This window comes from Tupaia chinensis, unplaced genomic scaffold, assembly GCF_000334495.1.
Source record: "Tupaia chinensis unplaced genomic scaffold, TupChi_1.0 Scaffold000104_1, whole genome shotgun sequence".
NCBI classification, from domain to species: Eukaryota; Metazoa; Chordata; class Mammalia; order Scandentia; family Tupaiidae; genus Tupaia; species Tupaia belangeri.
In genome coordinates this window covers 2,475,063-2,498,475 of record NW_006159568.1, presented here as the reverse complement: position 1 = coordinate 2,498,475, position 23,413 = coordinate 2,475,063, and the positions used below count along the sequence as shown (strand labels likewise).

Below are 23,413 nucleotides of genomic sequence, written 5' to 3'. Positions count from 1 at the left end.
AGCCCCCTGCCCCCCCCCCCTCCACAGAGGGGGCCTGCCACTCCCCTATCTGTGTCACTGACACCTCTCTCTGGCCCAGGGAGGGCCTCTTGTTTTCATGCTAACCTGCCTGACTCCCAAGATTAATCTCACAACACATTGGTCCCTACATGTGGAGGGGTCGGGGGGAGTGTACCCTCACAGCACGTCAGAACACACCTGCTAATGATGAACTGGAAACCAGTCCATAGGCAATGCCAAGCCTGTTAGAACACTGTGGACTTATCCACAGGTCTATAACTGCATATACTAAATTAAGAGATTTTGTTTTAGGCTACATATAAATATGTAGCTTTCTTAATAAGAGAATAATTTCTCCGAGTTATGCACAATGGTTTGGTACATCTTAAGAAAGCTGTATAAAAAAATAAAATGAACTCATGTTCATGTATGAATTAAACTGACTTTATGAGTTCTACAGAGATGCATTAACCTGTGCTGTTACCCTGGATACCTAAGAGCCAGTGCTTGGCCTAGCACATATGCCACCAACAGCCCTAATGGCACAGTGCCAGGGACAGCAAGGTGGGACTGGGGAAGCAGGGTCCAGAGAGGCCCAGGGCAGTGATCCCAATGCCTCTCTCACAGTCTTGGAAGCTCCTTAGTAACTTACTTCTATGCTATGAGGTGCCTAACTCTTATAAAGCCTGAAAGGTATCTATCCACAAACACTAAAGCAAAAAATGTTAAACATTGTATTGGGTTGACATATCAACAACAATAAAAAATTTAAGGTCAGTACTTTTAAAACAGCATATAATAGAAATAAAACCCATGGGGGCATTAGTTTTGGTTTGTATCTGAGAACAGTAATCTAGCCTGGGGGAGATGTCACAGGGGCCTTGGGAGTGTGAAGAAATGCACTGGAGAACAGGCTTGTCCTTGGGTGGGACGTGTCAGACTGGACTGGCCCTCGATGTCTGGATGAAGCAAAGGTAAATGTGCCATGAAAGAACCCACAAAGCATGACTCCACATCATAACAAAGACAAACACTAGCTCTTTTCTGACTTCCAAACATGGAATTGTAACATCTGTAATACACATTGGTTAAAATACTGCTAAAACGGCACAAACAGAAACAATATCTTACTTGTCACTCCCTACAAGTACATACTCCATTTACAACTGTTTTTAAAACCAGAAAAAAACCGTTAACATCTATCCAACAGTGATGTATTCAAAAGTATATACACCTAATAATCCGAGAGCGTTCGCTCTGGACCCAGTGTCAGCACCATCTAAGTGCAGTGGCTGTGACTGCAAATCAGACAAAAATAAAGAATACAGGACTTTCTGAGGCCTAGGACGAGCTCATGATACACTTTAAAGCATTTGCAGCAGACAGGCATGTCCTTGAGGGCCTTCCTCTCAGACTGGCACCAAGTCGCCACTAGTTATACATAAGTGCGTTTTGCATCACTGTACAGGGACATAATATTCCCATCAGAGGGTATAGGAAATTTAATTAAATGCTTCACAGAGTTTTACAAAAATTGCTAAAAAAATTTGTTTTTTGCACTTCAATTTTTAAATGTGCCACTTAAAACAACATCAATTACAAACTATTTTTATGACTATCGCTCAACCCTATAAAAGAACTCCGTGTCAGGGATCGCATCCCTCTCCCAAGTGTGCCTTCCACTCGAAGTGCAGCGGCACAAGTGCTACAGTTCACCTGTTTGCTGAGGAAATTGGCTAGAGCCACTGGGCAGCCAGAGTCTCAAGCTTTCTGGCATTAACCGCCTACCAGGAGAGATGTTAGTTTCGGTCCCGCAACTGGCCTCAGTGTTGTGTCACGGGGACACACAGTTAGAGCAAAGTGCTGGGGAGGTTGCTGCTCTGCCAGCGCAGGCAGGTCGTCTTTGAGTGTTTATACAGATGGCTCGACTGACTGAACCTCTTGCCACACTTCAGGCAGGCGTAGGGCTTTTCACCTGTGTGAACACGGATGTGCTTTTTGCAATCTGTCAAGGTCAGAAAAGTTTTGCAGCAGATTTTGCAGGCATATTTGCGAGCTCCCTCTACAACCAAGACATTGTGCTCTGATAAGGCCTTCTTGCACTTTGACAGGACATCAGCAGATGCCCTGGTCAACTGTGGGGGACCAGGCTGTGAAGGATGGCCATTTTCGAATGAGGATGTGGCCCCATTCATCATTAGCTGAGAACTAGCAGAGTTTTCTGGGATCTGTGAGCTCCTGACAGAAGTTACAACTGGCATTTTGGGAGCTATGCGGCGGTAGTATGGAAAGTTACTGGTTCCTCCTCTGGGGGAACCCATCATAACCCTGGAGAAGGAAGAGTGAAGGCCCAACCCAGACCTGGAAAAATCCATCCCGAACTGTTCTCCTTGGTAGCCTGAAGTCTGCACACATGGCAGGCCCATCACCTCCTGCATGGGCCTAACAAAGTGGGAGTCTGCAGGCTCACTAAATGGGTTCTCCACATGGGAGCCAGGGGCAGAGGAGGGCCCACCTGCAGGCCCAATCTCTGGACTCAACAAATAAGGGGCCTCACCCTCCAGCCTGCAGTCACTAGTGGTGTTTGGGATATTGTCATCATTGTTCTGATTTGCATTAAAGTTACTTCCTCTGCTCTTGTTAAGAAAATTTGAAATACTAAAAGTGGACTTATGTTCTAGGTTATTTGTGACTTCCAGAATGTGGATGTCACCCACCCTGTCCGTGCTAGACTGGGGATCTGAAAAGCTCCGGTCACTGCTTTCAGGGCTGAGGTCTATCTTCTCAGCACTGACCACGACTCCTTCCACTTCCACAGATTCGCTGCCTTCTGCCTGTGAAGTCACATCGCTCACCTCATCCTGAGGCTCAGGCGAGCTCAGAGGCTCAGATTTTACCACCACTCTCATGTGCTCCTTCTCACCAAGGCCAACCTCAGGATTTTCACACTGAAAACCATTTTTCTCAGTTGCAGCTTCCTGCTCAAAATGATCCTCAACTTGAGTTGCACGGGAGGCCATGGACAATTGTGCCATGTTGCCAGCACTGTTGTCAGACTGGCTGGGCACCTGGGCATCTTCCTGAGCACCATAAGTCTGGTCAAACATGATGGTACCATCTTCCTGGTTGTCGTTCATTCCATCAGCTTTAGGATTATCCACAATTTTCAGAGAATCTGGTGAAAAGAACTCCTCCCTAGAATGGACCCCTGAAGGCCCATTCTCTGGGGCAACATCAGAAATGGTAGACTCATCCATGGGGGCTCGGAGGCGCTGTCTGGCCCGCTCCTCCGCAGACTGCTTGCGCTTGTGGAGGCGCCTCATGGGGAAGGGTGTCCGCTGGTCCAGGTTACCCCGCATGGACGAGCTCATGGGAGCTGGCTGCTCCTCGCCACTCTGGCTGGAATTGAGGGCTGAGCTCACAATGCTTAGTCCCAGTTGCTGTAGCATAAAGGAGCGCTGCATGCGGGCACTCTGCTCCTGAACACGCTCACTGGGAGGAGACATGGGCAGCGTCCTTGTGGTCAAGTAATGTTTACATGCCTTAACAACAGAGTTCAAATGCAGGTGAGAGGCTGCCAATAAGACATCCATAACATTGCTCTCCCCCAGCATGAGGGTGGAGGTGTACATCATGTCGATCAGTGCAGCAAAGGCCTCTGCTGTCACTACCTCGCTATCCAGCTGGATCATGTTCATGGTTTGATCTCCCTCTGCCACTGAGAACAGGGCTCGGAAGTGTGTGCTGCATGCCGCCAGCACGGAGCGGTGGGCTTTAAAATGTCTGTTCCCCACTACGATGACACAATCACAGAGCTGGCCATGTAGTCTCTGGTAGTTTAGTTGCTGGAAGATCTGTTCAAAGTGACCAGGAAAATCCATGATCCTACAGGAAAAGCAAAAAAGAAAATGTTAAGACTTAGAAAGTGTTGAGTCAAAGAAGACAAAGGGTGCAGCAGAGAGGCATGGAGGGCCAAGCTTAGACCTTTTAAAGCTTATGATATTTCTGAGGATGGGCACATACATTAAGAGTTTGTCAAGTAAGGAGCAAATGCCAATTTAGTTATCAGCCCAGGAAGCGTGCACATATATGGGCTTTGCTACTGGCTATTTACAAGCTACCCTTCATTCTTCATGGGAACCACTTGTATACCGAAGGTTTATGTTAAAGAAAACCCTTGTGAGGGTGATGGCACACAGATGTTTGTTAGAATTCTGTGTTCCCTGAAAACAATGAAAAAAAAAAAAAAAAGAACAAAAAACAAAACAAGACCAAGAAATTTCAGTCTTAGCAACCTCAAGTGAGAAGGACACATCAATACACATGGGGGGGTGGGGAGGGGGCTCCAGTTATAACCGGTAGTAGAGGGCATACATCCATCTGCCCATATGAACTCTTAATGTCTGCATTCCATTACTGAAATCCTCTTGGAAAGGCACTACAGTTTTAGAGGTTTATTGTTTTGTTTTAAATGTATAAACCCACCAAAAAAAGAAAAGAATAGGGGACTGGCCCTGTGGCCTGGTGCCTAAGGGAGTCAGATCCCACATGGCTGGCTCTATGGTATGAATCCAGACCCAGAAGCTTGAAAAACATGCCAGGCATGTGTGTTTGCCCAAGAACCCAACAGAACGGAGAAACAGAGACAGGATTGTGGCATGACCGCACCTCATTGGGCTTTCCCCCTTCCTTCTGTCTCTCTCAGGTAAGTGCATGCACCTCCTGGCAATCAAAAAGAAAAAAGAATGACCAGACATCAATAGCATTTTGGAAGCTGAAGAGGAGAGTAGATGCTAACTGAATTAACACACCTGAAAAGCTAAATCCTAAATTGGCAGTAGACAAATAACCTGACACATATAACTCCCCACTCCCTCACCGTGCAAAGGCTCAGGAACTGGCTGCCCAGGTGCCAGAGGAAGTGGAGTGAAGGTGAGGCCAAAACAGGAGGGTTGGATAAAAGTCTAATTAAAAAAAAAAGTTTCACAGACACAGAAAGATGAATCTATTAAGAGAGTAAATCATGGTTACCTGGGTCTAGGCATGGGATTGAGGGATAAATGCAAAATGGAAGAGAAATTTTTTGGGGGGAGGAGTGACAGAAATGTTTTAAAGTTAGATTGTGATCATAGTTGCACAGCTCATAAATTTACTAAAATATTTACAGGGAATTTTATGTTATGTATATTATACCTTAAGAAAGCTCAATTAAGTATACTTTGAAAAAATAGTTACAGAAAAACAAAAAATGGGGACCAGCAGATGGCATAATGGTTATGTTGCTGGACTCCTATGTAGTCAACCAGGGTTCAAGTCCTGGACCTAGCAGCTTAAAATCATGTTGAGTGTGTGTGCATGCATGCCCAAAACCCTGAGAGAATGGAGAAGGGATTACGACATGGCCATCCCCCCTGGGAGGTGATTTATTGCTTTCTGTCTCTCCAGAAAGCACAGGCAATGTGCCCTACAGCAAAAATCTCTTAAAAAAAAAAAAGAAGAAGAAGAAGAAAAAGAAATGAACAAGCTTGGTCCCAAACCACTTTTTCTTTTTTTGTTTATAAGCCAGAGGGCACATGTGCTCTCCATATAGAGACAGAAAGAGGGAGAGGAAGAAAGCACCTATCCACCTCTGGTAGAGTATGATCATGCTACAATCCCTCTTCTCCATTTCTCACCCTTTTGGGATCTGGGGCACCCATGCACGTGTGCCTGGAATTTTTTTTTTTTTTTGGAGAGGTTTTCACTATAGGGTGTGTGCACTTGCCAGCCAGCCAGAGAGAGACATAGAGACAGAAAGCGAGAAATCACCCCCCAGGGGGGATGGTCACGCCGCAATCCCTTCTCCATTCTCCTCTCGGGATCTTGGGCACACACGCATACGCGCCTGGCGTGAGTTTTAAGCCACTGGGTCCGGGACGCGAACCACGGTCAACTATGTGGGAGTCCAGTGACATAGCCATTACGCTAACTGCTGGTCCCGACCTGGAATGTTTTTAAGGTCACTAGGTCCAGAGTTTGAACCATACAGTTGGCCAGGTAGGATTCAGTGTCTTTACAAGGCCGCAGGACCAACTTCCAAACTACGTTTTTTTTTTTGAGAGATTTTCACTGTAGGGCGCATGCGCTCGCCAGACAGACAGAGAGAGACATAGAGACAGAAAGCGAGAAATCACCCCCCAGGGGGGATGGTCACGCCGCAATCCCTTCTCCATTCTCCTCTCGGGATCTTGGGCACACACGCATACGCGCCTGGCGTGAGTTTTAAGCCACTGGGTCCGGGACGCGAACCACGGTCAACTATGTGGGAGTCCAGTGACATAGCCATTACGCTAACTGCTGGTCCCAACTTCCAAACTATTTTTTAAGAGTCCATTTGGAACTGTATGGCTTCTACAAAACTAGAACATCACATATATTTTTGATAACATGATAACATGAAGAATTACTGCAGTTTTTTCCTTAGTGTGATAATAGTATTATGATTTTACTTCAAAATGAACTCATACTTTAATTCCGTTTTCTTCATGAACTTTTTGTTGTTTTTGTTTTTAGTTTGTGCTATAGGGTGTGTACTTGCCAGAGACAGACAGAGAGAAGGAAAATGAGAAATCATCCCTCAGGGGAAAGCAATTCCTTCTCCTCCAATCTCCATTTGGGATTTTGGGCATGCATCCACATGTTCCTGGCGTGTTTTTTAAGCTGCAGATCTGGGACTCAAACTGTGTAGTTGGCCATGTGGGATCCAAGCTACTTTAACTACAATGCCATTGGCAGGCCATTCATGAACTTTTTTTTTTTTTTAAGTTTATTTATGTCATGGCTGAGAGAGACAGATAAAGAGAGAGATCCAGCAACTCCTACAGGGCCCCAACGCTTTGATCCACTCCAGCCTCAGCCAGCACTGGACCATGGATACGTGTGCCCGGCAAGCTTGGAGGTCTCCAGACTTGGAATAGCAACTTTCCCATGTGAGTCAGCCTTGCATCATGTTTTACCCCTGCACCACCATCTGGTCCCCAGGACTTTATTTTTTAAAGAGATGAAAATATTTATAGATGAAATGACAGGATGTGTGGGATTTGTCTCAAAAATTTATTATGTATATTCTAAATTTTTCATACTAAAAGTTAAAAGGAGAAAAAAGAGAAAAGTCCATGAATGAACCATTTTCCAATGCTGAGTTTAGAACCATTAAACATCTGTACAAAAAAAAAAAAACTGTACATTTTCATCTTCTGGATTCATTAGAAGGAAGAACTTCCTTGTCCAAGAAACTGCTACACTTTCTAGGACCTATGCGACGGATGATTCGAAGTTTCTATCCTTGACTAGAACTCATGACAGACCCTCATTATGTAGTTAGAGAAAAGGTCAATGACCCCCAAAGGACAGTCCTTGATGCACTCTGCCCAAGGGCTCTGTAGAAGCTAAAGGAGCCACCAGTTAAAACCCCATTTCACCTTCTCCAGATAACGAACCTCTTGTCTTCTGCTATCTGAGTTAGACTGAATCTAATGGCTAAGCCCCAGGATATAAACGCGCAGACTGAAGATCTCCTGTGCCTAATACTAGAGAAAATGATCAACAGATATATCCAATCCCTGCCCTCAGAAGGGACAAATAAACACGCAACAACAACAATGTATTGTAGGTGCTATGATAGGGGAAACACAAAGTGCCATTGGAGACAAAGGCAGGTGCACCTCCTCTGACAGGGGTAGGGAATGTGGAAGGGCTTCTGGAGGAAAAAGCCTCCTTCTTCTGTAGGGCTTAGAGGTTGAACCACAGAAACTCAGGAGTCAGAATACCAGATGAGTACCTCAGGCGGGGGTCAATTACTACACTGAAAACTGAAGCTTTAAGTTAAAATCTGCATATACAAGACAAGACATCCGCTCCACTTCCCAACTGCAATCTGTCTACTTAGCAGTTAGAAGACTACAGTAAGGTTCACATTTCCCAAGAGAGACCAGAGATTCCTCTCTAGGGACGCTAATGTTTGAGGAGTCTCTCCAATAGAACACTTGGGTTCCCATCTTTTGGATTGTTGGGAAAGTCATGATGCATTTTTGTACAGAAAAATACATCACGACTTTCCCGATGACCTAATAATTACTAATTCTCAAAGCCCACCCGTCCACTCAGTTTCCAATCAGTGATTCAATCTTAAGTATGAACAGTTAAGGTCACCACAAACTAGAAGAAAAAAACCTCTAACATAAATGACAAAGTCCCAAACAAAAAGGAAAAATGCATTTGGAAGAAACAGGGCAAAAGAAAGCTGGCAGCCAGCCAGATGGTGGAGCAGCAACAAAACACAACACTGCGAAGCTGTCCCACAAGGGGAGCATCCAGGTTTGCAACTGGAAACCTCCCTGAGTACTTAGGGCACATAAGTGCCCATGTTCTCAAGATGGCTGAGGCTGAACTGCGGCATGAAGACCCTCCTGAAGATCTGTCTGTCACTTAAGAAATAAAAAGGAAAAAAGGGAGACCATTAGGTGGTTAAGGTGCTGGACTCCCACATGTTGGACCGTGGTTCCAGTCTTGGGGGCTTGAACATCACACCGGTGTATATGCATGCGTGCCCCAAATCCCAGGAGAATGGAAGAGAAGGGAGACTTGGACATCCCCTCTGGGGGGATGATTTCTTACCTTCTCTCTCACTGTCTCTCTACTTTGCCCTAAAGCAAAAATCCTAAAAAACTAAGGGGTAAAAACATAACTGTTCTGAAATTAACATCCTCAGAGTAGCCCATCCATGAAATAAGTATGTATTTTTTTTTAAGGTTTTTGCCATATGGTGTGCTCACCAGAGAGAGAGACAGACAGACAGAAATGGTGAGAGCAAAAGTGAGACCTCATCTCGGCGGGGGTGGGGGTGGGATGGGGGTGGAGCACACCAAAATCCCTTCTCCTCCCAGGACTTTGGACACGCATACACGCATGGCATAATTTTCAAGCCACTTGGGACTCGAATGGTGGTTGGCCATGTGAGAATTCAGTGACACAATGATCATGCCATCTGCTGGTCCCGTTATTTTATTTGTTTATTTCCTTTGTTTCTTGAGTTAGAGAGAGACAGATAAGAATCCTGAGTGTGGCCTTGCCATGACACAATCTTCCTTTTCCCCTTCCAGCCATAAAGATCACAGGCATGAGCTCAATGTGTTCATGTCAACCTGGAATCTGAAACTGGGTGTCCCATATGGCTTTAACATTGTGCAGTGCTGTCCTACAGACTGTACCTCCACAGCCGACCTTTTAAAAAAAAAAAAGAAAGACTATTCAGGAAACAAGAAAACTATTGGTGGGCCAGCCAGTGGCATAGTGGTAAAGGTGGTTGGATCCCACATGGCTAATTGCACAAGTTGAGTTTCAGACCAGTGGCTTAAAAAACACATCAGGGGGACCAGCAGTTGGCATAATGGCTATGTTGTGGGACTCCCATGTAGTTGACCGTGGTTCGAGTTCTGGACCCGGTGGCCAAGCATGTGTACACGTGTGCCCAAGATCCTAAGAGAAGAATGGAAGAGAAGGGATTGTGTCGTGGTCATCCCCCTGGGAGGTGATTTCTCACTTTCTATCTCTCTGTCTCTCTTTCTGGCGAGCGCATGCACCCTATAGCAAAAAAAAAAAAAAAAAACCTCTCAAAAAAAAAAATGTTAAGGGAAAGACTTTTTTTTTAGAGGTTTTTCCTATAGGTCGCATGCGCTCGCCAAACAGATAGAGACAGAGACAGAGAGACAGAAAGTGAGAAATCACCCCCCAGGGGGGATGGCCACGCCGCAATCCCTTCTCCTCCATTCTCCTCTCGGGATCTTGGGCACGCATGCACACGAGCCTGGCATGAGTTTTAAGCCACCGGGTCCGGGACACAAACCGCAGTCGACTACGTGGGAATCCAGCAACATAGCCATTATGCTAACTGCTGGTCCCTAGAGGAAAGACTCTTATGTTATTTAAACCATGTTAGGATAGAAGGCTTCCTATGATGCAATATTGAAGTAGTCACTATATCATTTGCCAGGCAATGCAATTAAACATAGTAAACACTAACCGATCTTTCTGAATGAATCCATGAGACAATTCATGATAGAGAAGGGCAACCTACTGCTGTGTCTGCACTGACTTTTTTTTTTTAAACAGAATTATTTTATTTAACCTTATTTATTCATTTTTAATTTGACCGGGGTGGGGGGGAGAGCAAGCGAGCAAGCCACCAGGTCTAGGACTTAAACCACGGTTGGCCATGTGGGAGTCCAGCACCCTTAACTACCATACCACCTGCTGGCCTTGCACTGACTTTTAAGATGAGCTATTTACAGTACACTGAAGAAACAGCTACATTCCCGTATTTTTTGCAGCACTAGTCACAATACCCAAGATATGGAATCCACCAAAGTGTCCATCAACAGATGAGTGGGTAAAGAAAATGTGCCATATAAACAAGAGGACCCAGTCCTGGTAGCCCTTGTGTGATGCTACTGCTCAATAGACTGGGGCTGTAAGAGGCCCAGGTTCAATTCCTGGCCTACCCTAAAAAGCTGGTTGTGGCAGCATCTGCCTATCATGCCACCGACTTGGGAGGCTGAGGTAGAAAAACTGTGACACAAGTCCCTGTCTAAAAACCATGCACACACAATTTTAAAAAATAAAATTAAAATGCGGCATACACACAAAGTGGAATATTATTCAGTCATAAAAAAGGATGAAATCTTATCTTATAATTATAAATAAAATAAAAATAATAGTTATTTTTAAAAAAGAAAATTATGCTACATTAAATAAACCAAGCACAAAAAGACAAATGTTGCATGTCCTAACTCACTTGTGGAAACTACAAGATTTGATCCCATTAGAAGTGGGGAGTGTAATGATGGATACCAGAAGCTGGGAAGGTAAGAACTTGGTTAACAGATACAAAATTGCAGTAAGATAAAAGAAATAAATTCTAGAGTATTATGGAATAATAAAGTAATCATAGTTAATAACTATTTAATGTGGGCTAGCCCCATGACCTGGTGGTTGAGGGAGTTGGATCCCACATGGTAGACTCCATGGTTTGAGTCCCAGACCCAGCACCTGAAAGACATGCCAGGTATGTGTCCATGTGTAGCACAAATCCCAGTAATATGAAGAAATGGAAGAGAAGGAGTTGTGCCACGATCATGCCCTACTGGGGGTGTTTTCTCCCTCTCCACATTGAGCGCATACACCCTCTGGCAAAATTGTCAGAAAAATATTATTTAATGTAGGTGTACATATACATTTTTTTTAAGAGAGAGAAAGTAGCCCCCAGGAGGGACAGTCACACTGCAATCCTTTTCTCTTCCATTTCCCTCTCAGGATTTTGGGCACTCACACACAAACACCAAGCATGTGTTTTAAGCCTCCGGGTACAGGACTCAAACCTCGGTCAATTACGTTGGAGTCCGGCAACATAACCATTAAGCCATCTGCTGGTTCCATTTAATGTGTATTTTAAAACAGATGGAAGAGAGGATTTTGACTGTTGTCAACATGAAGTAATGATAAATGTTTGAGATGATGGCTATGTTTATTACCCTGATATGATCATTATACATTGTATTTATGTACTAAAAACCATACGGCATCTCATAAATGTATAACTATTATGTGTCAATTAAAAATATCATTTTTCAAAAAAGGAACCACAAAAAAGATAAACTATTTAATGTCCAGTAACACAAATATAATTCAATTAAGGATAAAACAGCCAGGGACCAGCATTTAGCATAATGGCTATGTCACTGAACTCCCACGTAGCTGACTGCAGTTCGAGTCCCAGACCTGGTGGCTTAAACTGACGCTGGGCGCGTGTGTGTGCCCAAGACCCCGAGAGGAGAATGGAGGGGAAAGAATTGCGGCAGGGCCATACCCCTGGGGGATGATTTCTCGCTTCCTGTCTTTCTGGCGAGCGCACATGCCCTATAGCAAAAGAAAAAAAACCAACCCCCCTCCCCCAAAAAAAGATAAAACAGTCATGAGGTAATAAACGAAGCAAACAAACAAACAAAAAATGCAGCTGACATACTAATGTCATCTTAAATACATATTTGGCCATTCCAAAGTGCCAAAAGTTAGTGTTCTAAGAACTAGTAGGAAATAACAGGGTTTGACTATAATGTCCAGAAGTGATTAAAAAGACTATGAATATGAAGGCGGCTTACACTCACACTGTCCTAGGGTTTCCCAAAAGTAGGCCACAAGAAAAAGGATTAAAGTGCAAGTGATTTATCAAGGAGGTACTCCCAGGAGAATCTGGGGGATGGGGAGGAGGAGCGGAGCAGTAGCAATGAGGCAAGAGTGTGATCTGGTGCAAAATCCCAGCCTTTGCCTGATCTAGCTGGGGAGCTATAGAGTACAAATAATGCCTACAAGTTTGAGCCACTTCAGGGCAAAGGAACTGGTCTTTTACAGCCCGGCATCAGTCAGTCAACAGTCAGAAGCCTTCCCAAGGGATGTAAATTGCCAGGCACTTCCAGCTCTCTGGGTCCATGCACAACGTTATACCAGTCACCGAGAGGCAGTCCTTGAAAAAGCCATAGGCGTAAGCCATTAAATGTAAAAACATACAGAAGCTGCAGGACGGGTGCACAGAACCAGTAAAAAGGATCAAAGGGATGTGGTCTGAGCCTAAAAGTATCTGCTACGCGTAGCTGGTGACACTAAAGAACAGTGTGATATGTAACCATATGGATAAAGAAATGTTACTGTCTGCTTGTAAAGGATCTTCTGGCATATTTACATAACATACATTTGATTCCCAATCCCTGACCGCCATCCCATAACCACTAGGTCAACAAGAAATCTTAATTTCTTTCTTTGATTCTAAGATGCTACTTAGTGTTAACAGCCGACTGTAGTAAAAGTCAGCAAATATTGTTTTAACAAAAGTCACCAACAAAATAATTTATCATAACACACTATCTCAATTGAGCTTTTTGGCCCAAAGAAATCAGGTTATTAGTGGGTCATAAGGAAAGTCATGGTACATTTTTGCATAGAAAAATACATCATATGGCCTAATAAAATGTGGACAGCTAGATAGCTATAGTTATGATAGCCTATCAATTAAAGCATTTTTTTTTCTTTTAACAGCCAGAGGATACTTAGGCTCACCAGAAAGAGACAGAGAGGAAGAGGGAGGTGGGCACGCACATACACATCCAGAATATTTCTCAAGTCACTGCGTTAGGATTCAAATTGCAGTTGGCCTTGTGGGATCCAGCTCCCTTAACCATTAGGCTACAGGGCCAGCCCAAGGCAGTTATAATCAACCGCGCCCAATTCTGGCTTGAGCAAAAGATTAGCCAGGCTAATTAGAAGGCTGTCTGAGAGCTCGAGGACTTGGGAGACTGAAAAATCAGGCTCAGAAATGAATACCAACCGAAAGAGCTTTGAAGAACAGGCAAAACCCTCAATCACAGTGGCCCAATAGAAGAATCTCTTTGAGGTACTACCACACAGTTCCTTCAGTAATGGCATCACAGGCTCAAAATCCAAAGCACCAGATGGAGCTTTCACACTGAACTTACAGACTCACCCACTCCTACCTCTGATTGTGCTGGGGAAGAGGGAGGGTCTTTCTATTCTTACATCTACAGTCAAAGACTGGCTGCTGATGAGTCCACCTAACATGATTATATGTAAAGGAGGCTGGCATAACTCACATGAACTCAAGGGCTATGAGGAAGGAAGAAAGAATGCAGAGCGCTAAAAAGTGATGTTATATGAGAAAAATCTGAGAATTGGAAAATATATGTGTGTGTATATATATATATATATATACATACACATATATATACACACACACACACATACACACACACATACATACATACATGTATATGTGTGTGTATGTGTGTGTGTGTATTTTTTTTTTTCAAATCAGAGAAAGAGGATAGGGAGGTGGGGATAGGCATTTTGACAGGTTCTTGCCATGTTGCAATCCCCTGTCCAAACCTAGTGAGCTAAGACCACCAGCTAAGACCAAGTTTACACCACAGTGCCTAGCCTGTTCACCTAGGTTCAGCATCAAAACCTGGGCCTCCTCTGTGGCCCAGGCTTGCCCAGAAGCACTCCTCCACTTGTGCCTCCAAACCCCAACATATGGTTTCTGACACGACTCCAAGTCTGGCCCAGCGGAGTCTTGGGACATCCATCCACTAATCTGATTTAACCAACAAAATGGAAAGTATGAGATGGCTAGGGCTAATGGGCTTACAGGTACCAGAGTTAACTCCAGGTGCCAGATCTGTCAGCATGCCTAAAGTCACCATCCCTCTGGTTCTGCTCTATCAGGGCTGATTCAGAAACCGAACACAGTAGGTCTTTAAAACAGAGAAATCTAGGGAACCAGCAGTTAGCGTAATGGCTATGTCGCTGGACTCCCACGTAGTCAACCGCAGTTCGCGTCCCAGACCCGGTGGCTTAAAACTCACGCCGGGCGCATGTGCGTGCGTGCCCAAGATCCCGAGAGGAGAATGGAGGAGAAAGGATTGCGGCGTGACCATCCCCCCTGGGGGGTGATTTCTCGCTTTCTGTCTCTATATCTCTCTCTGTCTGTCCGGCGAGTGCATGCGCCCTATAGCAAAAATCTCTCCAAAAAAAAAAAAGTAAAACAGAGAAATCTATTAGTGACTAAAGATGAGCATGACTGAGAACGTCAGACTAACACCAGAAGCCCTTACTATCTCACCCTATGCTCCCACTCTCCTCACTCTGCCACCCTCCAGTAAATAAGTATTACAGTTTTCTAGCATAAAATCCCTAGGTATAAAACTGACCTAGAACATCATGATTCAGTTTGAATAAGAAAAAGTATCAGTGCCCTACTTATATTCCTAGCAAAAACTCTAAATGCTTTTTGAGTAAATTATTTCTTGAAACTTTGGCTGTCTTTATAGGTAAGATGTAACACTCAGTAATCACTTTTATAAGAATCTCAACTATTTGTAAAGTCAGCAAAACTCGGAAAAGGTCTTAGAATACAACAAACAAGGATCAGAGCCCATATACAAAAGACTTCCTTATAGGAAAAGTCCCTCAACCCCTCAGACAGTTTTTTGTTTTAACAAACAAGATAAAAAGTTTTTCTAGTTCTCTGACTGAAGAAGAGCAACAGAAACTCTAGAATGAGTACAAGGGGCAGCTGCTTAACTGAGATCTAGTGACAGCTGCCAAAAGAGACAGCTGACCCACTGAAGAAAACAAGAGGCACAGCAGTTTGAAGTCATGCGGTGGAGGGGCTACCAGGCCCTGGAATCGCAACGGTCCAAGGCTACGTGTGTATCTGGCATATACAAATTTATTCATTTAACACTTTTTTCTTTTTTTAAAAAAATAGTTACTTAATTTTATTATTATTATTATTTTTTAACTTGACCAGAAAGAGACAGAGAGAAAGCAAGCCCTCAGGTCTGGAACTCGAATGGCTATTGGCCATGTGGGAGTTCAGTGCCTCAACCACCATAACACCTGCCACTCCTTCATTTAAAGTTTTAAAGTGCTTACTTTCTTCAAGGTTAAGTGCTGCAGAGCACAGATTTATATGGCACAGCAGTAAGAGATATTTAATGGAAATAAGACATACACAAATACCCCCATTACAAAGTAGGAAAAGGTGGGGAGGGTATTGATGCAATGTGCCTAGTTTGGCTGGAATTAAGTATGGCTAGAAAGATAGGTATTGGTTAGGGAATGGTCATAACTAATATGTGAGCATTTTTAAAAAGAATTATTTAATTTAATCATCATTTTTTTTTAAATTTTGCTACAGGGCATGTGTGCTCACCAGAGAGATACGGAGAGAAAGAGAGAATGTGAGAAAGGAGCCACCAGGTCTGGAACTCAAACCACATTCAGCCATGTGTGAGTCCAGCGCCCTAACCAACATGTCACCTGCTAGCCCCCATAACTAATATTAATGATTATAAATCATCAAAAATGTTAACCGTGAGGCACATGATTTTGAAGACTCATAACTTTTCAGACAACTTCCTTTTTTAAAAAAACAGGGTCTCACCATCTCACAATCCTCCAGCCTCAGCCCCTCAGCTGGACCTATAGGTGACCGCCATGGCAAGCTTTTTCAGACACAGTCTTGGTATGCTGCCCAGGCCAACCTTGAGCCTGCAAATCCCCTGCCTCAGTCTCCCTGAGTTGCCAGGATTATACACGCTACAATGCCCAGTCTTCTGGTTGGACTGAAAATTGAACCAAAGTCTCCCCTGTGGTTCTAGGCTGTGGAGCACTATGCACTACTGCATCTGGGCAACTCACAGGTGCTATTTTGGATAGCAATAGAGTTTTAAATAGATGTACCACATTTCACAGATTACTATTAATTGTGATTGCACCACATTTAATTTCTCTAATAACACTCAGGTGAACCACTTGATACAGCCTTAATCTTTTTTTTTTTTTATCCATCTTTTTTTTAAGAGTTTTTTTTGCCATAGAGCACATGTGCTCGCCAGACAGAAAGCAAGAACTCAACTGCCTGGGGCATTGCCACGCTGCAATCCCTTCTCCATTCTCCTGTTGGGATTTGGGGCATGCATGACACATGCCAGCATGTTTCAAGTTGCCAGGTCCAGGACTTGAACTGTGGTTAACTACATGGGAGTCCAGCACTTTAACCACTATGCCATCTGCTGACCCCTTAAACTCATCATTTTAATGCTTCTCAGAAGTCTTGGTTTCAGCAAGAGAAACTGATCCTAGTTAACTTATGCATACAAGTATTTACTGAAAGCTACTGGTCTGATCATAGAATTGATAGGAAGGCTGGATATCTGAGCTTGGCCTGGGCAGAAACTAAGATAGACAGCAGTAGCAATCTGGTCAGAATGCCATCTCTGATGTCTGTGCTGGACAAAACACTACTGTAAGAATGCAACTCCATCAGTGACCTAGCCTTCCCTTCTCATTGTTACCGTTATTAGGTATTGATTCATTTTTTCTTTTTTTTTCTTTTTTTTTTTTTTTTGTGAGGGTTTTGCTAAAGGGCGCGTTGCTTTTCCCGCAGGGCGCGTGCACTTGCCAGACAGACAGAGAGAGACAGAAAGACAGAAAGCAGGAAATCATCCCCCGGGGGGGATGGCCACGCCGCAATCCCTTCTCCTCCATTCTCCTCTCAGGATCTTGGGTACGCACGCACACGCGCCCGTACGTACTGATTCTTGAGACTTTGTCTTTTTAACTATTACAGATGATGAAATGGAAAGTACACCTTAAGTCACTGTGCTGTATACTGAAATACAAAATTGCCTCAAGGAAAGCATGTATGTAATTTTTGAGTTGTGAATTGAATTCATTGCTTTTTCATAAAATATTATTTTTACTGGAAAAAAATGACAAAGTTTGGCAGGAAACTTTCTTGAAAATAAAGTGAGCCTGTAACTTTAATGAAAACAACTTGTAGTGTGTGTTTTCAATGATAAAATTCCAACTTTCAGGTGAAAATCAGAATTTTAGAACGCTTGTTATCTGTCACTGTGAGCTTGATGGCTTTCCAGTACTCAGATACTCCTGATGAGATTATTGAGACACTATTGTGAAAGTGAATAAAGTCTAGGAAGAAGGACTGGGGGACTGGAGGTAGAAAAGAAATGGAGCTGAAAAGCAGGATCAGGATCAAAAAACGGGAGGTGAGAGTGAAAGACAGGTGTGTAAAGTGGTAGTGCAGGAAGAGAACCTTTGGGCAACAGATATGTAAGAGGTGACAGGGCAGTTTTTCCTTCTCATCTTCTTGAACTCAAATTCTCATTGCTGCCAATGCCACCTGCTTCTACCCTAGACCACACTGTCAAGTTTTCACTCCTGCTAAAAGTCCTCAGTTGGGAAGGTCAGGAGGATATAGGATGAACGTTGTCCTTTCTTCCACTATCCCTTGCCATTGGTTCCTTCCCAACCCTGCCATCCATCAGGCTGGTGCCAAAAAAAATCAAGGATCAGAACTTTGAGGAGGAGAGGATGACAAGATACCTTTCTGGCAGCAGGGCCATTTGCTGTTACAAGAGGAAAATCTAGGTCTGCCCAAAACATTGAGGGTATAGTCAGGGCAGTAGCTATCAGTGCAGTGCTGTTGGAAAGACCCACACCCAAGGCAGCCAGTACAGGACAGAGTCTGAAAGCAATTCAGTTAAACTGCGAAATAACGTAAGGCAAATTGTACTGCTTTATCATGTTCAGAACGTTATGTTTGCACAGTAACTTCCTAGAAATGTTCCTTTCCCTCTAACTGTATTTTGCTAAAATTTAAAGGGAATTTTAAAAAGCTAGCCAGCTGACTAATTAAAGAATATCTTTAGCTAATTCAAACTTTTAAAGATCACAAAAGCTTTGCAAAGTTATCCAAAAGTCGGGGCCAGCAGATGGTGTAGTGGTTGAGGTGTTGGACTTTCACGTGGCTGATTGTGGTTTGAATCCTGGACCTCGTAGCTTGCTTTCTTGCTTTCCCTTTCTGTCTCTCTCTGGGCAAATTAAAAAATAAAAATAATAATAAACAAAATTAAATAAATAATTCTAAAAAAGTAAGATATTCAAAAGTCTACAGAAACTAGCCACTAATAGCTCCTTTCAGTTGCTTATAGACCAGAGACTATTTCTTTATTTCTTTTTTTAGGTTTTTGCCATAGGGTGTATGTGCTTTCTAGAGGTAATGTGAGAAATCACCCCCTGGGAGGAATGGCCATGCTGCAATCCCTTCTCCTCCATCCTCCTGTCAGGATTTTGGACACGCATGCACACATGCCCGGCATGATTTTTAAGCCACTGGGTCTAGGACTCGAACTGTAGTTGGCCATGTGGGAATTTGGTGCCTTAACCACCATGCCACCTGCTGACCTCAAGACTATATCTATTTTAATATCCAATTAAGTCTAAATATATTTTCTATTAGAAAATGTTGTGGGGGACCGGCAGGTGGCCTAGTGGTTAAGCGCGCTAGGCTCCCATGTGGCCAACCACAGTTTGAGTCCTGGACCTGGTGGCTTGCTTTTTCATATTCCCTTTCTCTCTCTTGCTCTGTCCCTCTCTGGCCATATTAAAATAGGTAAGTAAATAAATAAAGTTAAGGGACTAGAAAGTGGTGTGGCGGTAAAGGTGCTGGACACTCCCACATGGACAACCACAGTTCATGTCCTGGACTTGGTGGCTTGCTTTTTCATATTCCCTTTCTCTCTCTTGCTCTGTCCCTCTCTGGCCATATTAAAATAGGTAAGTAAATAAATAAAGTTAAATAAAATAATTCTTAAGAGAAAATGTTGCCTGTCACCGATCCCAGTTGCCATCTCCCAAAACCTTTTCACTAATTAAAAAAAAAAAAGATAGCTTTCATTAACTTTTACCCATGACAGATCAAGAAACTTATCCTGGGCCAGCTCCAAGGCATAGTGGTTAAGGCAGCTGGATCTCACATGGTGAAGCTTGGCTTTCAGTCCTGGACCTGAGAAACATGTGGGGTCCATGTGCCCAAAATCCAAAAAGGGAAGAGAAATGGAGAAGAGACTATGCAAGACCATGCCCCATGGGGGATACTTTCCCCTGTCTCTCTCTCTCTGGCAGGTACATGTGCCTTCTAGCAAACAAAAAGAAAGAAAAAAAGAAACACACTTGCCTTAATGGAAAAATACTAAACTTTTATCAATTAGAAAGCCATGCTGGGGCCAGCAGGTGGCATGGTGGTTAAGGCGCTGGACACCCATGCGGCTGACTATGGTTTAGTCCTCGACCTGGTAGCTTGCTTTCTTGCTTTCATTCTCTGTCTCGCTCTGGTGAGCATGCATGCCCCATAGCAAATGATATATAAATAAATGATATTTTAAAATGATAATAATAAATAAAATGAGTTTTAAAAAAAAGATAGAAAGCCATGCCAAAGTACCGCACACACAATATTGATGGTGCCTTTTCAGTAGAGAAGATGGATTTAATTCATTTCTTATGCCAAGTTTATTTTCAAAGCAGTGTATTTTTTCACTTCTGGAATCATTTATCAAATCAACAACTTGACCTGCTGAGTTGCTTTTGACCATCCAAGCAAAATAAAGAATACAAGGCATGTGTTCAGATTTCCGTAGCATTTCGGGGTTTCACTCATAACTGAATCCCCAAAGAGTGGGGTATTTTTTCCTTGTTCTTATTCCATAAATCCCTTTTGCAGTAGACTACAACAGGATAACAAAGGTGAAAGCCTTGTATTTGTAGAGGAAGATGGTTGAGTGGATTTTAAATTATAATTGACTGAGATGTATTGAAAAATCAATTACACCATGTTAACAATATCATGTTCAGAAAAAAAATAGGTGGGAAGCAATTAACCCTAATCATTTTAAACTTAAGATGGAAGTAAAGCATTTGTAAACCTCTGTTATCGAGTCCACAGAGTAACAAACTGCCAAGTATAATTTCTAAAAAGTAAGTTCACCATTTAGTAATCCTTTAGCTTGTAACACAAACATTTTATTTGTTAATTTTCACTTATATAAGAAAAAAATATCACTCTATTAGGCTTCTTCTCAATAACAAACTTTCTCCAGAGCACAAAGACAGATCTGGAAAATTCAGTTTTTAGAATTAGAATTCATTCACTGGGTACAAAAGTCCTTTAGTTGTACTCAATTTTTTTATATCTAAGGTGCCAGTGATCAGAAAATATATTATTTCATGTGAAACTAGGAAAGAAAAAAAAAAAAAGGCTTGTCAGTTAAGCTAAGAAATAAGGTTTACTTATGGCATCCTGACTTCAAGGAAAACGTGAAAATGTGTTTTAGAACCAAGGAAATAATGGAACTTTTAAACACAGCATTCAAATGTGGTAGAAGATCAGAAGGAAAGTTATCTACAAGTAAAATAAGCTTGGTACTAAAAAAAATCTACCTATATCTCTTATATTACAACAAATACTCTTAACACAATTTCTAATCCCTCAAGAAGATGAATCAAAGCTTTTAGTATCTATATGCACAATTAATAAAAGCCACCCCTCAAAAAAAAGAAACAAAACTGGATCTTAAAATTACAAGCAACTATTCAGTGATGAAAAGGATGAACACAACTGTAAAGATCAATCGTTCACTCAGAAACAGCTGGTCTTTTAGCCTATGAGACATTCACTTCATAGACAAAAGGTGCAGTGTAGTGTTACATTCCATCCCACCGACTACTACAGTAACAAAAACTGGCTCTACTATATAACACCCGCTTTTTGAATATGCTAAGTACAATAAAAGATAAAATCCTATGCTTTAAATTGAGAGGGGGGAAAGTAGTTACAATGTACATTTTAAAACATAAAAGTTGAAAGCTAACTCAATATCTTGGGTTATTTTTTTCCTTTCCAAGATTTCAGACAGACTCAAGATTCAGTGTCAGCACTACAAGCAAATTTTGTCAGTCTTGCTGGCCACACAAAATTGTCTCCAGTTTTATATAATTCATGCTAAGTACTTTAAATATTAAAACATTTACACGCCTTTTGGAATCCAAAGAATTTATTTTTATTACTTCCACTTGTGAGAATCTGGTGAGTCTCTTTTGAGAGCTCTGAACCTAAACTTTAGGAAAACAGCCCACTATAAAATGCTTTGTTTCTCCAAATCTTAACATTTTCAGAATTTTGTTCGACACATCAATTAACCAAAAACTAGCTTCCCAGCATCCCCAGCTAACTAAAACTTCTATTTTGACACAACGTTTAGAGGAAAAAAGATAAATCTCCAAAAAACAAGTAGACTTAGGACTTCAAAAAGTTCTGGTCCATTTATTCTGCAAAACCCAAGGGCCCCGAACAGGTCCCCAACCAGTTCATCTTACCTGACAGGTCACCAAGCCGGCTGCTGTGGTGGCCAGGTCAGTCTTCCCAAGTTTGCTGAGATTTCCAGAAGGGTTAAAGCAATAGTAGAAGGCCTTGCTTTGGTTTAGGAGGCTGTTGTTTAAATTTCATTCTCCTCTCCCCATCTGGTCTCTTCCCTTCCCACTCCTTCAACTTACTGCCAACCATCCTCACCACAGAAATGTAAGACTTTAGCAAATGAAAAGGAAGTTCTCCACTGTGTGTGTGTGTTGGGGGGGCAGGGGGAATGAAGAGCTCAGTCCACCTTTTAAAAATTATCTAAGGAACAACAGCCCATACAAGGACATGTCACTACTGATGACTAAGGCACAGCATTCTGTTCAACCTCTAAAGATCGAAATGGACGCAGTATCTGCTACCTAGTATTACTGTGTATTAATACACGTTAGAAATGTTCTTGCTTCAGTTCTTGAAGGTGAAGGTTTTCTGCTATTAATTCGAAACTGCAGTATACTAACTAGTAACCAAGACTACAGTGCCTTTACCTAAAACTTTTTCCCCAAAATTAAATATTTAGGATTTCTTCTATTCAGACATTAGCTTCTACAGAACCCTCCATTATGCCAAAATGCAGATTGACAATAATAAATGGCCTTTTAATACTGTATAAGTGGCCATTTGGGAAGAATAAAAACCTTCATCCCCCTTTAATACACTGCCTTCTATTAGTATGTATGTACAAATCTGTCCTCCAAACAGGGGAAAGATGGAACGGCAGAGTCTTACCACTGCATCCCCCACAGCTCCTTGCAGGAAGCTTAGAATAATGGGCATTCAATAAATGCCTAGTAAACACTCTAGTCCTCTCAAAACAAGTTGGGGCATTCCGAAACACTGACTTCACTGCTCCAGGGGCTGCCGCCGGCTCCCAATTCCAGGCTGCCTGTGGCCTTGCTCTGGTGAATAAAACCTCGAAGCTCAAGACCCAGGGTGGGGGCAAGGACACCATCCGACCCCATCCCGCAGGACAGCGCGTTCTCTGTGCATCCGCCAGGCTGTTGGTCCGAGGGCCTTTCCCACCCCTTCCCGCTAACCTACGTATCGAGCCAGAGACCCGCAGGGGCAGGAGCCCCCGCCCCACCCGGCAGACAGCCTGGCGTCGGGACACCGGGGACGCCTGCGCAGAAGAGCCCGCCTCCCACCCGCCTGGCCCCTGCGATCCGAAGGGTAACAATACCCCTTAGAAAGACAGGCAGGGTAGGCGGGGGACAGCAGTACGTATCTGCGCGCTCCCCGACACCTTGGCGCGACCCTGGTGCTCAACCGTCTCCGCGTGAGCGCGCCCGCGCGCGCCATCACGACTCTCGCTGACAGGGTCGCCTCACCTGAGCTGGGCTCCGCCCCCCTTCTCGCAGGAGGAGGCGGTGACCCCTCGTGGATCGGACCCTACAATGTCGGAGGAGGCGGAACGTCCAGACTGGCTTCTCAGTGATGGGACTTCCTACCCCTTCCACCACCCCACCCCCAGCCCAGGCCTCCTCTCGTCCCTCAGCTCCTTCAGCGGTTCTCCGCCGCACTCTGAGAACA

At 43.3% G+C, this 23,413-nt stretch overlaps 2 protein-coding genes across 5 annotated transcripts in view; one reads left to right on the top strand and one right to left on the bottom strand.

The window, feature by feature from the left end:
• Positions 1–2,950, top strand: part of GRHPR (glyoxylate and hydroxypyruvate reductase) — a 17,491-nt gene extending 14,541 nt beyond the window's left edge. The window contains exon 10 of one of the 2 annotated variants that reach the window (XM_006143741.3): positions 2,819–2,950. The gene's annotated coding sequence lies outside the window, so the exon portion shown is untranslated. Of the gene's footprint in view, positions 1–2,111; positions 2,185–2,818 lie in introns of those variants that run through there. The other variant, XM_006143740.3, reaches the window with a different exon arrangement.
• Positions 1,641–23,364, bottom strand: ZBTB5 (zinc finger and BTB domain containing 5). Of its 3 annotated transcripts, none has more exons than XM_006143743.3 (2): positions 23,212–23,364; positions 1,641–3,885 (listed from the first exon to the last, which is right to left on the bottom strand). In XM_006143743.3, the coding sequence occupies exon 2, from the start codon at positions 3,879–3,881 to the stop codon at positions 1,851–1,853; it is 2,031 nt and encodes a 676-aa protein (XP_006143805.1). In that variant the 5' UTR covers positions 3,882–3,885; positions 23,212–23,364; the 3' UTR covers positions 1,641–1,850. The 3 variants fall into 3 exon arrangements, with proteins under 3 accessions (XP_006143805.1, XP_006143804.1, XP_014441503.1); XM_006143742.3 differs by lacking the exon at positions 23,212–23,364 and adding an exon at positions 21,847–23,179; XM_014586017.2 differs by lacking the exon at positions 23,212–23,364 and adding an exon at positions 4,669–5,248.
• Positions 23,365–23,413: the final 49 nt, after the last annotated feature.

What these genes read in the sequence shown, in the direction of transcription:
- ZBTB5 (XM_014586017.2), bottom strand. Translation starts at nt 4,766, where the DNA reads ATGCTATTGATGTCTGGTCATTCTTTTTTCTTTTTGATTGCCAGGAGG. An exon ending in AAGGGGGAAAGCCCAATGAG is followed by an intron (nt 3,886 to 4,668) that starts GTGCGGTCATGC and finishes CTTTTCCTGTAG; the next exon opens with GATCATGGATTTTCCTGGTC.